This window comes from Miniopterus natalensis, chromosome 7 (genome assembly GCF_054644295.1).
Source record: "Miniopterus natalensis isolate mMinNat1 chromosome 7, mMinNat1.hap1, whole genome shotgun sequence".
Lineage (NCBI taxonomy): Eukaryota > Metazoa > Chordata > Mammalia > Chiroptera > Miniopteridae > Miniopterus > Miniopterus natalensis.
Window position 1 is genome coordinate 82,763,001 of NC_142087.1, and position 15,518 is coordinate 82,778,518.

Consider the following 15,518-nt stretch of genomic DNA (forward strand, 5'->3'; position numbering starts at 1 on the left):
GTGGGGAGCCAGGCTAACATCTAAAATAAGGTTTCACGTGTTGATATACATGTGTGTGATCTGCAGGATCCTAGGTTGACCGTTGTCTGTTTATGTCAGAGATCCATAGATTTTAGTTCAGGCAAAACTTGACCGTGGGCTCAGAGCTGTTGGGCCTGTGCGCCACTTGTGTTGCAATGCATCATTTCCTTTTATTTTAACCCTCACCCGAGAAGAGAGAGTGGAGGGGGGAGAGAGAGAGAAACATCAATGTGAAAGACACATCCATTGGTTGCCTCCCACATGCACCCCAACCAGGGCTGGGGATCCAACCTGCAACCCAGGTATGTGCCCTTGACTGGGAATCAAACCCAAGACCCTCTGGTGTGCGGTCTGACACTCACCACTGAGCCACACCAACCAGGGTGCGGTGACTTTGTTTTCAAACAGAAGTTCTCTGTTTTTTCTTGGCCATTCCTGGTGATAAAAGGTAGCAATGTGGCCTCCTAAACACGGCTGAAGACCTGAGCCTCCCACTGCCCAAGTGTGCCAAGCCCAGAACCGACGGGCAGGGGTAAAGGGGGGGCGGAGCAGTGGAGAAGGTGGCTGTGGGTAGGCGTTTGATGGCAACCAGATCTTGGTCTTCGGTTTGCAGATCACTTACTAGAAATAAGCACCCACGAGTAATTTCCGGGGGTACAATACTGACCCTCCATCCCCCATAGGTCGCTGAGCAGCCCCTGAGCACTGCGGGCCCCTGGGCCTGGCTGGGCTCCTTCCCTCAGGAGTTTGCTCCAGCCCCAGAATGAGGTCCAGTGCCCTGTGGTTTGTGTGTGCACATGTGCAAATGGTTGTGTGCTCATGTGCACATGTTGGTGCATGCATGCATGTGTGTGTGTACCTGCACCAAGAAAAAAGACATAGAGTGGCTTCTGAGCCTTGGAATTTTAAGTAGCATCATGCCTTTTCTGTATTTCTCCATATTTCAGTTGCCGGTGGGTGTCAGGGAATCCTAGCCAAGGGCTCCAGCCGGTCACTCCACGCTGTCCCACTGCACCCTGAGTGCTCGCCTCCAGCGTGTGTGCTGCGTGTCACCTGAGAGGCCTCTGGCTTGGGCAGTGGTGTGAGGTGCATCCCTCCCGGGAGCTCTAACAGCCTTGAGGCCTTCTGCTCTCTCGTGACTGAGCCTGGCCTGCCGGCTTTGCAGGGGCAGTGGCACTATAAATAAAACATCCCCAGGGAGTGGCCGGTGGAAGTTTTGCTCTCTACCCACAGCCTTGAGCTACAGCCATGGACAGCCTGGCAGCACTGGTTTCCAAAGTAAACGGCTGGCCGCGTGTACATGCCGCTCAGCCAGCCCGGGCCTTCCCACGAAATGCCTGCGAGGACGGCTGTGACGCAGGTACATGGCTCTGAAGCCAGGCAGCGTGACCAGTGCTGTTTACTACGGGCCGGCTGTGTGGCCTTGGGCACATTGCTGACCCTGCCGGCCACTTCCCTTACCTGTAAGGTGGGCCGTGGCCAGGTGCACAAGCGACACCCACACAGCCTGGGAGCGCGTGATGTCGCCGCGAGGTGCAGCGGGGCTCTTCACAGTTTATTGTGCTACCGACCCAGCGGCATTCGCACCCACGCCTGGCCCTGCAGGAGGCCAGAGAGGAGCCTGGAGTGAGGCTTAAGTTATTAGCTAAGCAGGTGAGACCTTTCAGTTGCTCAGAGGAGCATGGCAGTGGCTGCGCGAGATGGCTGTGCAGGAGGGCCCGGGCCGGCAGAGGTCATGGCAGGAGGACTCTGCAGCTCACCCTCCAGGCTGTGGGGCCGCTGTGCTGCCGCAGGAAGGGCTGCGGGAGGCTGGGGGGCTGGTGCTGCCCAATCTCTCTTCATGCAAAACCTACCTCCCAGACTTGGGTGAGGTTCCACCTGGGTCCCCGCTCCCGTCACCCTGCAGGGTTCCCGGTTTGTCAGCAAGGACATCAGGGGCCAGGGGTCCATGCCCTGCCGTCTCCCCTTCCTCACTTCCCATGCCTCCCAAACTCTGGACTTAGGTGAATTTCTTGTTCACACTAAAGGCACAGAAAGCTAGCAGGGAGAGTTTAAGGAGAGCGAGGGCTGAGCTTGAAGCTCAGCATGGGAGGCTCTTGGGTGCCAGCAGCTGCAAATGCCAGAGCTCATAGCTGAGCTGGAAAAGTGCGGCCAGGCTGGTCCAGGGGCTCCTTGGGCGCCCAGCAGCCCTGCTGTGTCATCTCCACGCTGAGGCCTCAGTTAGGCAGGTGCTGCCCTACGACCAGGCCAGGCAGGTGCCCGGCCACCAGCCCAGCCGTGGCCAAGATGTGCTACCTGCATGCGGGTCCAGGTGGGGCCCTGGATTTGGGGAGAGGGCTGGTCTGGGAGGGTCGCCCCACCAGACCAGGTACCAACCAGGCAGGTAGAGCTGTCCGCGCCCCAGGGGACAGGTGTGCGGGATGTTCCTGAGGTGTTACCGTGTTTGTGGGTGGGCCCAAGTTTGCTCAGCAGAACTTATTCTCACAGAACAGACCAGCCACTGGAGCACCAGCCCTCCCACTGCCTGAGCTGAGATGCCCCAGCACGGAATGGGGGACAAGCCCTTCCCCTCCACGCCGCAGCTGGTCTTCCCCAGCCCGCCCTCAGCCCTGGATGACGGGTATGGCCGCGTCCCCCCCAGTAGGCGGGGGTCTCTGGGCTCACCCCTGAGCCTGGGCGCCCTGTGCGCCACCACCCACAGCCCCCTGGACTCCTGCAGCCAGCCGCTGTGTGAGCCGAGGGCCCAGAAGCACAGCCCCCGGACGGCCCACGCGTCGTGCTACTCGTCTGGGCCCCGGAGCTCGGAGTGCGGGTGGGGAGCCTTTGCCCCCGAATGCCTGCAGGCCCTCAACACTCCGCGGGCCTTCCTGGTCTTCCTGTGCGCGGCCTCCTTCCTGCAGGGCATGACCGTGAATGGCTTCATCAACACGGTCATCACCTCCATCGAGCGGCGCTACGACCTGCGCAGCTACCAAAGCGGCCTCATCGCCAGTGCCTACGACCTGGCCGCCTGCCTCTGCCTCGCCTTTGTCGGCTACTTCGGGGGCATCGGGCACAAGCCCCGCTGGCTGGGCTGGGGCGTGCTGGTCATGGGGGCCGGCTCCCTGGTGTTCGCGCTGCCCCACTTCACCGCCGGCCCCTACGAGGTGGAGGTGGACGAGGGCCTCGGGACGTGCCCGGCCAACCGCAGCGTGGCGTGCCGGGGCCGCGCCTCCAGCCTGTCCGGCTACCGGCTGGTCTTCGTGCTGGGCCAGTTCCTGCACGGCGCGGGTGCCACGCCGCTCTACACACTGGGTGTCACCTTCCTGGACGAAAACGTCAAGTCCAGCTACTCACCGGTCTACATCGGTGAGTGGGGCCGGCGGGCCGGGGGCATGGGGGCACCTGCTCGGCGCCCAGCCGCTTTTGTGATTTTCCTGTCGACCACGCATGGGCCCAGTGCTCCTAGGTGAGGGGAGAGTCCCGGTGGCATGTGCTGTTGGTTTTGAGAGAAAAATTTTAAAATCCCTTTAAAAAGTTGTCCCCGGCCAGATTTCAGACACAGGGGCTGCAGAGGTGAAGACCCTGATTTAAGGGGGTGTCCCCGGGTAGAGGGTAGACAGGTGCGGGTGTGGGGCAGGGCCTCCCCCAGGTGGCCCGTGTGGCTTCTGAGTGCCACCGCGCCCCCCAGCCGCCCACCGGCCCTGCTTGCCTTGCAGCCATCTTCTACACGGCGGCCATCCTCGGCCCCGCGGCGGGCTACCTGATCGGAGGCGCCCTGCTGAACATCTACACGGAAATTGGCCGGCGGTGAGTGAGCGGGCTTCTCTCCTCGTGGCACAGAAAGCGCCACACTGTCCACGCAAGAAGGCTCCGTTCCCCCAGGGCGGGGTGTGAGGTGGAGCGTCTGTGGGTTGAGGTCGTTTTCTGTGGGTTTTTTCACACCAAACAATTCCCCGGCCACCAGCTGGGTGTCCCAAATCCAACTGGGTGCTGACACTTACTCCCCGGCATCCACACAGAGCCACAGGTTAAGGGCTCAGTCTCACAAGACCACCCCAGAAAAGACGCCATGTTACCCACAGTTCTGTTCAACGGGCACAACTCGGGGGTTCCTACAGCCTCTCCTCGTCTCAGTAATTTGCGTGAGTGGCTCGCAGACCTTGGGAGGGCCCATTACCCACTAGAGGAAGCAGCTCCGGAACAGGGAGATGGTAGAGAGCGTGGGGTGTGGGGTGGAAGGGGTGGAGCTCTGTGCCCCCTCTGTGCCAACCTCCCAGCTCCTCCAGGTGCAGCCCCAGGAACTCCTGGGCTCCCTTCTGTCGGGTTTTTGTGGCCTCACTTCGTAGGCGTGGTTGGTTAACTCATTGGCCATTGATGGTCAACAACCTCCTGGCTAAAAGTTCCAACTCACTAACCTCATGGCTGGTCTTTCTGGTGACCAGCCCCCCTCAGAAGCTCTCGAGGGACCCACCAAGAGTGGCCACATTCAAACAAAAGACACTGCTGTCACCCAGGAAATTGCAAAGAATTAAGGGGCTCTGTGCCATGAACCGGATCAGAGCCCAGATCTGTACTTGTTACATCAAAGTGTTTTTCTTCTGTTCCTTGTATATTTGTTCATGATACTAGTTTTTGTAAATTTGAGCAGGAGAGAGACAGAGACAGCAATTAAGACAGAGAGAGACAGAGAGACAAGAGGGAGGGGAGAAGGAAGGGCGTCCCAATCTCACGGGCTCTGGCCGTGGCCTTGCCTCCATGGCGGTCACCCGTCTGTGTGGTTTTCCTGTCGCCTTCTGAGAAGCACAGCGGGCACCGCTGGCTACCCCTTGGACTCTCTCTGCAGATGGTGCGCCTCTCGTCAAGGTTTCTAGTGCTCTACCTGGTACAAATGCCACCTGTGGCCTCAGGTTGACTAAATTGGGTGTCAAATGTGCACGTTCTGTGCAGTGCAGGAGGTAGGTGGGGCCGTGTCCCTCACTCTCTACACCCTCCCGCTGGACTGCAAGGGCCAGCAAGCCAAGGGACGCCAGCTCAGGTGTCCTGGATTCTGACCTCACTGTCCTTTCCCACAGGACCGAGCTGACCACTGAGAGCCCGCTGTGGGTCGGTGCCTGGTGGGTGGGCTTCCTGGGTGTTGGGGCCGCTGCCTTCCTTACTGCGGTCCCCATCCTCGGCTACCCACGGCAGCTGCCAGGTGGGTGTACACCCCCCCCAGGGTGCGAGCCCCTCTTGGGCCTGTGGGCTGCTGAGAAGCACAGGAGAGTCCAGATGTTCGTGTGCAGCAGGTCGTCCACCCAGCAGGGCGGGGCTGGCCAGCCGTGCATCCCCTCCCCCCGGGGCCACGGAAGAGGCTTGCCTCAGTGGGGTGTGGGCAGCACCCTTTCTTTCCCCTCTGGTCCCAGGTTGTGCTGCTGGCTCGGTCTGACCCCTGTCACCATGGGTCATCCCTGCGCCCTCTGTCCCACAGTGGTCCCCATCCTACAAGGGCGGGCCTCCAGGCGAGCCTTGGGTCCCTGCCTCTCACTGATGTCTGTGTCCCTCCAGGCTCCCAGCGTTACGTGGCCATGAGAGCCTCTGAAACATACCAGCTGAAGAAGAGCGGCGGCACGGCAGCCAGCGGCCCTGACTTCGGGAAAACCATCAGAGACCTGCCTCTGTAAGGAACTTGGGGGGGGGTCACCCGCCACATGCCTCTCTATGCCCGTGTGTCCTGAAGACCCTCTGGGGGTCTCACACACACTAAGTCTCGGCCTCAAACTAGAAGTGTCCAAGTGACGCTCCGGGCCACATGGCGAGCGCACAGCTCCTAAGCCCCCTCCATGACCTCTGGTCCCTAGGGACACACAACTGACCCTCAGGCCATTCCCCACGAGTTGCCCCTAACTGGGCTCAGGCCCTCAGTCTGTTGCATCCCCCAACCATTTCAATAGGTGCCCCCTGCACACAGCCACAGGCGCCGGGCTGGTGCCGCCCTTCCTGCCTCGGGGTCTCAGGGACGGTCCCCCCATGCCCTCGAAGCGCTGCCCCTGCCCCTCCCCCCAGCCACGTGCGCATCTTGTCCACTGTCCCCCCTCTCCCTGTGGGGGACGTGGTCTTGCTTGGTTACCCTCATTCACAAACAGAGCCCTGGGCTGCTGGCTTCTCAGCCGGACATGCGGCCTGGGGCTCCTGGCTGCCTGGTGCCCCTCTTCACAGGACTGGGCCTCCCACGGGGCTCTCTCCCAGCTCGAGTGCTTGGCCTCACCCAGTGCCCACCCACCCCTGCATTATCCTGAGCCCATTAACAGCAGCATCTACCTGGCCACAGGGCTGGGGCTGTTAGTGGTAGGAGTGTGCCCAGTGCCTGTCTGGGACGGCGAAGGGGCAGCAGGGCCAAGGGCAGCCTCCAGGGCAGCCGGGCTGGTGTGGAGGGTGGAGGAGTGGGCAATCTCCACCCCACTTAGGGCTTTGCTCTACCCTTCCCAGTTCCTCTTAGACCACCCGAAAGAGCCACCCATTCGGAGGGTGCCTCCACACAGGCGAGGTGGGGCAGGGTGACACTGGCCAGGGGCGGGAGCATGGTCTCCTGACACCCGCTCCGAGCTGGGCAGTGCTGGGCGCTGAGCCCGTCCACAGCCTGGTGCTCAGTGGCCGAGGGGACTGTGGGTGATGTCAGAAGCGTGTGCCCAGGCTCAGTTCCCGAGTTGCTGGTAGTAAAAAAATCCTGGAACAGGTGTCCTTTGTTAAGGTCATGACTGGTCTCTGAGCAAATTCAACCCAAGAATTTCAGTCAAGTGTCCTGCAGGCTGGAGGAAGAAATGAAGTCTGCCTGCCCTTGGGGAGAGTCACCTTCCTGCCCAGCCAAAGCCCTGAAGCCTGGGCAGGTCTGGACAAGGCCGTGAGGGACTGGCCACACCCCGGTGTCCCTCCCAATGAACACACAGGACCTGTGCCCAGTGGAGAAGTCTCTGGAGTGTCCCACAGCCCATAGCCACCGCCCACCGGCCACTCTGCTGGCATTTCGCCCTCGGCCTCCTACTCTCAGTGAGAAAGCCTCATGCAGGGATCAGGTTCCCCCCTGGGAGGCCTTGTGAGGGCTGCTCGGAGCTAAGCTGGGCAAGTCACTCCTGCCTGAAAAGATGAGTGGGGGTGTCCTTCACTCGTCGGCCCCCCAGCCGCCTGCTCCGAGGGCCAGGGCACCAAGGCGAACTGTGGCCACCCTGCACGCTCCTGCTGCTCAGAGCCTTACTCAGGGCTCCTGTGTCCTCGCCACGAAGGGCGTCTGAGAGTCACCATGTTCCAAGTGGCTTTGACAAGTGCTGGCGTGAGGGTGGCGTGGGCTCTGTGGCTCTTGGGGCCGGGCAGGCACAGCGTCCCCTGCTCTCCATGCAGCAGCCCTCAGCTGCCCCAGGGAGCCCGTGACGGGGACACTGAGAGCCATTTCAGAGCCACGCCATCAGTCCCACATCAGTCCCGTGTTAGTCACTTACAGGATCTGCTTAGTTGTCAGTGTATGAGAGTGAAGTTGTCCCAGCCCCAGCCCCTCACCGCTTCTGGGAACAGGGTTGTAACCTCGGTGCTGGGCCCAGACCCCTGCCACCCACCGGGGCTGAGGGGACCGGGAAGGTGGGAGACCGGGTGCGGAGTGAGACCACGCGAGCTGGGCCACTGGCTGCTGCGGAGGCCGGGCCAGCTTTAGTCCCAGACCCGCCGTGGCTGTAAGTTCTGTTTCCATCTCAAGCTCTGCTCCCCTCACTGCTGTCATTCAGCTCCACTCACGAATTTTTTTTTAACCCTCACTTGAGGATATCTTTCCCACTGCTTTTCAGAGAGAGGGGAAGGGAGAGAGAGAAACATCCATGTGAAAGAGACACATCGATGGGTTGCCTCCCCCACACCCCCCAACTGGGGCCAGGAATTAAGCCTGCAACCAAGGCACGTGCCCTGGGCCAAAAACAAACCGAGGCCCTTCAGCCTGAGGGTGGATACTCTCCTGAGCAAACCAGCCAGGGTGGGAACTTTTTTTAATCTTCACCTGAGGACGTGCTTAGAGAGAGAGAAAGAGAGAAACATCGAGTGGTTGCCTTCCATACGCTTCCCAATTGGAGATCAAACCCGCAACCCAAGCATGTGTCTGACTGGGAATGGAGCTGGCGACCTTTCAGGGCCTGGGACGATGCTTAACCAGCCGAGCCACTGCGGCCAGGCACTTGTGACACCCTCCCAGTCTCTGAGCGTCTCACACGCTTGAACAGCACACTAGGTGCTCACGCTGCCGACTCCTGACAGTGCAGGTCCACACTGCTCCCACTGCCTGGCCCTCAGAGCCTTTGTGCTCACCCCTCGAGCAGGCGTGGCCTGGCACAGAGCCCAACGCGCTGTGACCCGGGGATGCCTCGCAGAGGGGTTCAGGGTGATGCCTGCATCTCCGGCTCACAGCCCACACCCCACCTCCTGATAATCATTCTTCGCAGTTGGCCTCGGCCTCTCCCTCCACCCCACAGCCTATCCTGAGGCTGAGTGGCCCCAGGCCATGCAGGGCTCTGAGTCCACGTAGTCCTCAGAGAGGGGTCTAGTCAGGTCCACCAGGGAATCAGCAGGCCAGGTCCCATGGGACCAGCACCAACACCCGTCCTCAGGCCCCTATCTTTACCCCAGGGGCACACAAAGCAAAGCTGGGGAGCCAGACAAGCCCACCCAGGGCTCCTAGGAGGGGTTGCTTCCTCCACATCTACAGGGCTTCCTGTCCCCCTTCCCACTGGTTGCTGGTTAAGAAGGACCCTCACTCTCAGTGCCCCATCCCTCCCCCTTCCCCTGTCCTGGGGACTCATCCAGTCCAGAACTTGGTGACAGCTATCCCCAGAGGTGATTAAACAGTGACATGGGTCACTCAAGGTCTCTCCTCACACCAAAGCCTGAACTCTGGCCAAGGCAATGATAAGGTGCTTCCGTAATCAGCGACAGCAGTTTTTACAGCCACAAGCTCAGAATCCTGGTGCCAGTTCCCTGCCTACCACAGCCAAGCCTCACACACTCTCCTGGTTCCTCTGGAGTAAATGTGGGTGCCTCCCAGCTCGTTGACAACCCACTCTGTTCCTCAAAGAACCGGGGCTCAATGTACTCAGGTGGGAAGGGCCATGGCCTCAGGAACTGTGACTTCCTTACACTCTGGCTGTGGCCCACTCTGACCCTCTGCCTCTTCTCTCTGGTCTCCATTGCCCCTCCCCTGCCCAGTTCCATCTGGCTCCTCCTGAAGAACCCCACGTTCATCCTGCTCTGCCTGGCTGGGGCCACTGAGGCCACGCTCATCTCCGGCATGTCCACATTTGGCCCCAAGTTCCTCGAGTCACAGTTCAGCCTGAGCACCTCTGAAGCTGCCACCTTGTTTGGTGAGAAAAGTCCCTGAATCTTGGGGGTCCTCAGCCTTTTCGGTAATTCTCAGATGAACAAGGGGTCTTTGAGAGCATCTTCTAGAAAGAGCAGACAGTGCGCTCCCCGTGTGGCCCAACCCAGGTAGGGAGAGCTCCAGAGCGAGAGTCAGGGGCTTGTGGACAAGGCAGTGTGCTCACAGATCGGACAGTATGAACAGGACCATCCTTCCCGAGGCTTTGGGCACACTGGCACAGTGTGCAGGGCATGCTGACCGCTCTCTCAGGGCCCCGTGGAGCCATGCTGCCCTCCTAGTGGGAGCCCACTCTAGCTGGGAGGGTGAGGGTGGGCTCCAGCTTTCCTGCCCCCCCCCTCGCCACCCGGGGCCTTGGCCTGCGTCATCACCTTGAGCTGGCGTCCAGTGTCCCAGGGTCTCAGAGGATCATGCGGCTGGACCTGCCCAGCTGCAGGTACTCTGTGGCCAGAGCAGGTTAGTCCTCCCAGAAGACTGTGGCCCCTCCTCAGACCCCTCCTCCCGCGGGGCAGTCTCGGCCTTGCTGAGCACACGCCTGGCAGGGGAGGGGTGGTCACAGGGCACGAGGTCAATGCCATGTGTGCAAGACGGGGAGCATCCGAGCAGCACCCAGACCAATCCAGCCCCGGCATGCGAGGGGGCCATCAGATTGGGAACCCCACCCCCTTTCTCTTCCTAATGCCCCAAGACTCCCCTCCTTGCCTCGCCTGCTCCGCATCTCCAGACCCCCACGCACAACAACTGCCTCCCTTCCCCACTGGGGCCCCCTGTCCCTGCACTGATGCCCCCTCCTGGAACAGCCATGTCCTCTGGGGTGCCCCCTCTCCCACCCGCAGAGCTGGCTTTGATCAGTGCTGAGGAGATGGGCCCACTGAGTCCTGGGGGCTTTCAGGTTGCCCACTGCCCCTTGAAGCCCCACTCCCATCCTGGGAGCCCATGCCAACTAACCTCAACTTCCTGTTGAATGGCCACTGCCACAGGCTTCAAATGTCCCCCCACTGGGCAGAGGCTGTGGGGGGCAGGTGCCATGGACCTCTCCTCCTCCCCAGTGGCAGGGCAGCAACAGAGAGCTCTGGTTAGGCCCTGGCACACATCAAGCCCAGCGCTGCCACTGGGCAGGGATGGCTCCACACCTCTGTTTCCCCATCTGTGAGGTCAGGATAGTAAGACACAGCAGGATCAGGGCACCCCCGAGCCCCTGGCTGAGCCCCGCCCTCTCCCACAGGGTACCTGGTGGTGCCGGCGGGCGGGGGCGGCACCTTCCTGGGCGGCTTCTTTGTGAACAAGCTGAAGCTCCGTGGCTCGAGCATCATCAAGTTCTGCCTGACCTGCTCCCTGACCAGCCTGCTGGCTATCCTGGTCTTCTTCACCCACTGCCCCAATGTGCCCATGGCAGGTGTGACCACCCACTACAATGGCAGGTAAGGCCCCACATGGCAGTCAGGGTTCATGGGCGAGGCCTCTGGCACTGCCCTCCGCCCACCGCCTGCATCTCCCACCTGCAGTGTCTTGGCCGAGGGCCGCCTGGAGCTGACGGCCGCCTGCAACGCCGCCTGCAGCTGCCGGCCGGAGCACTACAGCCCAGTGTGCGGCTCCGACAGCCTCCTGTACTACTCCCCCTGCCATGCGGGGTGCCTGGGGGTGGCCGCGCCTGGCCCGGGCGGCCAGAAGGTGAGTGCTGCCCCTGCCCGCGCCCCATCCGTCCGTGCCCTGGACCCTGGGAGGGCCCCTGCCCCTTCCTCCTGTAACAGCGCTGTTGTTGCGCTCCTCAGGTGTACCAAGACTGTAGGTGTGTCCTTCAGAATCTTTCCTCTGGTTTTGGCAATGCTACCGCAGGGAAATGCGCCTCAGCTTGCCTGAGCAAGCCCTTCCTTCTGGTTTCCATGTTCGTTGTAATTATCTTTACATTCCTCAGCAGCATTCCCGCACTGACGGCAACTCTACGGTAAGCACGGGCCTGGGTTTCGCTCTGGTCCGGAACCTTCCCTTGCAGCACACTCAGGTGGAGCTCTGCAGAGCCCGTGGGGTCCCTGCCGGGTCCCCCAAAGCAGTGGCAAGAAAGAACCGCGCCTCTTTGAGGTGCTCTCCACCTGGGGAGGTGGCGATGCGGCCAGGAGCGCAGCAGGACTTGGCCACGGGCTCGGGGGTGTGACTTGGCGGCAGCCACACTTCCCTGGGCATTGACGCTGTGCTTTTCCTATTCAGGTGCGTCTGTGACCAGCAGAGATCCTTTGCGCTGGGAATCCAGTGGATCGTTGTTAGGACTCTAGGTACTTGCAGCGAGGGGGCCGCAGACCGCTGGGCAGGGTGCTCCCTGCACAAGGGCACCTGACAGGTGTCTCCTCACCCAACTGGCGCACATCCCGGCAAGGCTGTGCCCACCTGGGGAAGGACGCCATTCCCGAACTGTCCACTAGAGGGACCCATGGTCATTTTTTTGCCCAGAGGGTGCCTTCCTCACTAATAGGAGGGCTCTGTGGGGGTCAGAGGTCTTGGGGAATGTCCTGGCCTGAAGCCCAGTCCCCAGAGAAGAACACTTAGGCCCCCTTTGCACCCCTTGGGAACACCAGTGGCTGAGGTCCCCTTTCGGAGAGCCTGGGCATGTTGGGGTTCTGAGCGGGCCTGTCTCTGCAGGGGGCATCCCGGGGCCCATTGCCTTTGGCTGGGTGATCGACAAGGCATGCCTGCTGTGGCAGGACCAGTGCGGCCAGCAGGGCTCCTGCTTCCTGTACCAGAACGAGGCCATGAGCCGGTACATGCTCGTCGCGGGGCTGGTGTACAAGGTGGGCAGGCGCGCTGCTAGGGGACGGCCCTGAGGGAGGAGCCTGGGATCTTCCGGCAGTGGGGGGTCTGGGCACTCCACTGCACCTTCCAACAGCGAAGCCCGGCGGCTGAAGATCATTCCCCATCTAGAGCTGTCACTGGGACCCTGGAGGTGACTGTGGGAGAGCAGGCCCAAGTCACGGGCCCCGCATGCAGGTACCACAGGGCGGGAGCAGCCCCTCCCCGGCCTCCCGGGACTTCGCCATCGCAGCCTGGCGGTGTGCCCTGTGGCTCTGGCAGCTAAGGCTTCAGAGGGTAAAACCCGGCAGCCCCGGGACCATTCAGGCCCGCCGGCGAGCTGGGTTCCTGAGCAGCGTGACTCTGCGGTGCCTTCCTAGCTCTCCGCCCGCCTGTGCCTCGTGCTGTGCGTGGAACTCCTGCCGCAGCTCTCGGCACGTGCTCCCGTGTGAAGCCCAGACCCGGTACTTTGTGTGTCTTCCCTTTAGAGGAGAAGACTCAGGACCTTCCAAATAGCATGAAATCCTAGGGTTGGTCAGGAAGAGTGTCTCCGCTGGCAGGAGGCTTTTCCTGAAGGGCCTCAAAGACAGGCGGCCTTAGCTGGCCCTGGTTTATCTCCCTGCGGATTAGCGTAAAAATAGCCAAGTGTGAGCAGAGATTTGTGGGGCTCTGGAGAAGAGCCCGGGTTGATTTTAAAGAGACATGCCCTCCCCGGGGAGCAGGCTGGTCCCCGGGACGCCTGTCTGCCCAGGTGATAACCTGTGCCCTCCGCCCAGCCAGCCTGAACCCGTGGTTAGGAACAGCTTATGAGCGTGTGCTAATTTCAGCAGGGGGTGCAGATAGCTGTGCCCCTAAACACCACTCCATTCAATCACTTTGCAACGAAGTGGCTTCAGGCCCGACAGCCACGGGATGCTCCAGGAAAAACGGTGGGCGTTTCCACTAAAACCAGCGTCCGTGCGTCAGAGGTATACAGGGGCATAGAGGCGGCCTACGCGCTCCACCCTCATTTTCAAGGCTGCCTGTGGGTCCTGTGTGCTGACCAGCTCCGAGTTAGGGCCACACAACAAAGGCAGCTTAAAGCAACAGGAACTTACTGTTAGTTCTGGAGGCCAGAATCAAGATCGAGGTGTCTCAGGGTTGGTTCCTTCTGGGCGTTCTGAGGGAACCAACCCTGCAACCCAGGCCTGTCCCCCAGCTTCTGGGGCTCCCAGCAACCCTTAGCTTATAGACTCATCATCCCATCTCTGCCCCCATGTACACAGGGTCCCCTCCATGTATTTGTGTCAAAACCCTGTCTCCTTTCTCTTACTAGACATCAGCCATTGGATTGGGGGCCACCCCTCCAATATGCTCTCGTCCCAAGTTCCTTAATTACATCTACAAGGACTCTGTTTCCAAGTAAATGTCCCTTTCACAGGTTCTGGGGATCAGTACTTAGATATATCTTTGAGAGACACTGTTCAGCTCCCCCTTATCTGGTGCCTTTGTTTTTAGTCAAATGGCTAATTCCTTCGCTGATACTATTGTGTCCCTGCTGGGGACTGGCGATGCAGGAAAGGGGGTCTTATTGCCAGAGCAAGGCATCCTCAGAGCCCCAAGAGGAACCGGGGCCAGGTGGGGACCCCTGGATGGGCAGCTCCAGGGGTCCAGCAGCTTCTTTCTCCCCAGGTGCTGGGTTTCCTGTTCTTTGCCACTGCATACGTCCTGTACAAGTCCCTGTCTGGGTCTCCCCACGGCCTGGAAGCCTCTCTGCCCAGCCAGTCCTCGGCCTCTGACCACCCCACGGACCTCCAGGGTGCCCCCTCAGACCTCCAGCTCCAGAGCAACGTCTGACGCCCGCCCACCCGCCCGCTTGGGACCTGGGCCAGCACTCAACACTCCCCGGCCAGCTTCTCCCGGCCCAGGGCAAAGGACACTTCAGAAATCCATGAGCTCCTCGGGGGCTCACGGCGGGGGCTGCTCGTGTCTGAGGCTGGAAGGCAGAAGGAAGAGGGAATGCACTCCAGGTGGGAGGCGGCCCTGTCCTGGGCCCACCCTGCCTCTGAACCCTCTCCCGGTGGGCGGAGCGCAGCCTCCGCTTCCCTGGTCCCGGCCTTCACACTGTGGCCTTTCCTGGTGGACGTGGCCGGACGGCATTGACTCGGGGCTCAGTGCTGACGCGTGAAGCTGGCGGCCTCCGCAGCTGACCAGCTGCTGCTCTCGACCTCTGGTGCTCAGTTCTCATGAATGAGGAGCCGCCCGGTGGGAGGCTGGGGCCTCTGACTACTCTGTCCTGCTGGAGGGAGGCCCGAGCGATGCCCTTTCCCGGGTGCGCTCTCCCTGTTCAAACCTGCTGTTGCCTCCTGTCCTCGCCGCACTGCCCACAGTGGGATGGGAGCACGTATTTACGGACCCACATTCTGCATCAACACTTACTTCTCAAATCTTTTTACCTGATGGAGTGGCGGGTGGAGCGCTCGCTCAGCAGGACCGCCTGAGGATGTCGGACTTTCACGGGATGTTTGTTTCTTGGTGTCCTCAGTCAAAATTGTGTGTGTAAATATATTTTAATATTTAAAACACATGTCCCTACTGGTGTGCTTTATTTCTGTGAGTTTGCAAAGTTCGGTGGTTTGGCACACCCTTCGTGTGGGTCTTTGTGTCTGCGGAGGGCTGCCTCCTGGTGGGTGCTCCCCTCACCCCGCTAGTGATCCTCCCCCTTTATGACAGGAGTCTCCTTCCAGGGTCCCGCACCCACCTGGGTCCTCAACCCTGGGTCTCACTTCTGTTCACTGTTACTGGTGCAGGAAGAGTGTATGGGCACACATGTTGTGTGCACATGTGTGCACACGTGTGTCCACTAGTGTGTGGGTACACACATGTATATGTGTGTTTGTGTGTGTGAGTGTGCACACATGTGTGTGCGTGTGTGGTTCAAAAAACAAGATGAAAGAAGCCCTAGCACAGGGTTACTCTTTTATTGAACACCCAGCTCTGACAAGTGGAGACCAGGCTGGGCGATGACCGCTGACACGCCTACTGGGTCTGTGTATGTGCTGGGAGCTCACTGCCAACACCACGTCATTTGGAGGGACGGAAGCAAGGGGTGGTTTCCTGCCCTCCCAGGAGGCTCCTAGCCACCTTGACCCCACCCAGGCAGGGGTCACCCTTGTCAGGGGCTTGGCAGGTGAAAGCCCCAGAGCTCCATCCTGGCATCTTGTGCTCCCTACAGTCTCACCCGCACCCCGTGGCTGGGCTGCCCTGAAGGTCCCCGCAGAGCCCACCCAGCCTCCAGGATCACCCCCTGCAGCCCCCCAGCCTCCCTGGCCTGCTCACTGTGACACCCCCGCACCTCAGCCAGCTTGGACCC

At 60.8% G+C, this 15,518-nt stretch overlaps 1 protein-coding gene across 1 annotated transcript; it reads left to right on the forward strand.

The window, feature by feature from the left end:
* Positions 1-2,555: 2,555 nt before the first annotated feature.
* Positions 2,556-14,002, forward strand: SLCO4A1 (solute carrier organic anion transporter family member 4A1). Its single transcript, XM_016203010.2, has 11 exons — positions 2,556-3,369; positions 3,720-3,810; positions 5,076-5,197; positions 5,548-5,659; positions 9,217-9,371; positions 10,611-10,806; positions 10,891-11,056; positions 11,158-11,330; positions 11,591-11,655; positions 12,020-12,168; positions 13,838-14,002. Exons 1-11 carry the CDS (start codon positions 2,556-2,558, stop codon positions 14,000-14,002), a joined length of 2,208 nt encoding a protein of 735 aa, XP_016058496.1.
* Positions 14,003-15,518: the final 1,516 nt, after the last annotated feature.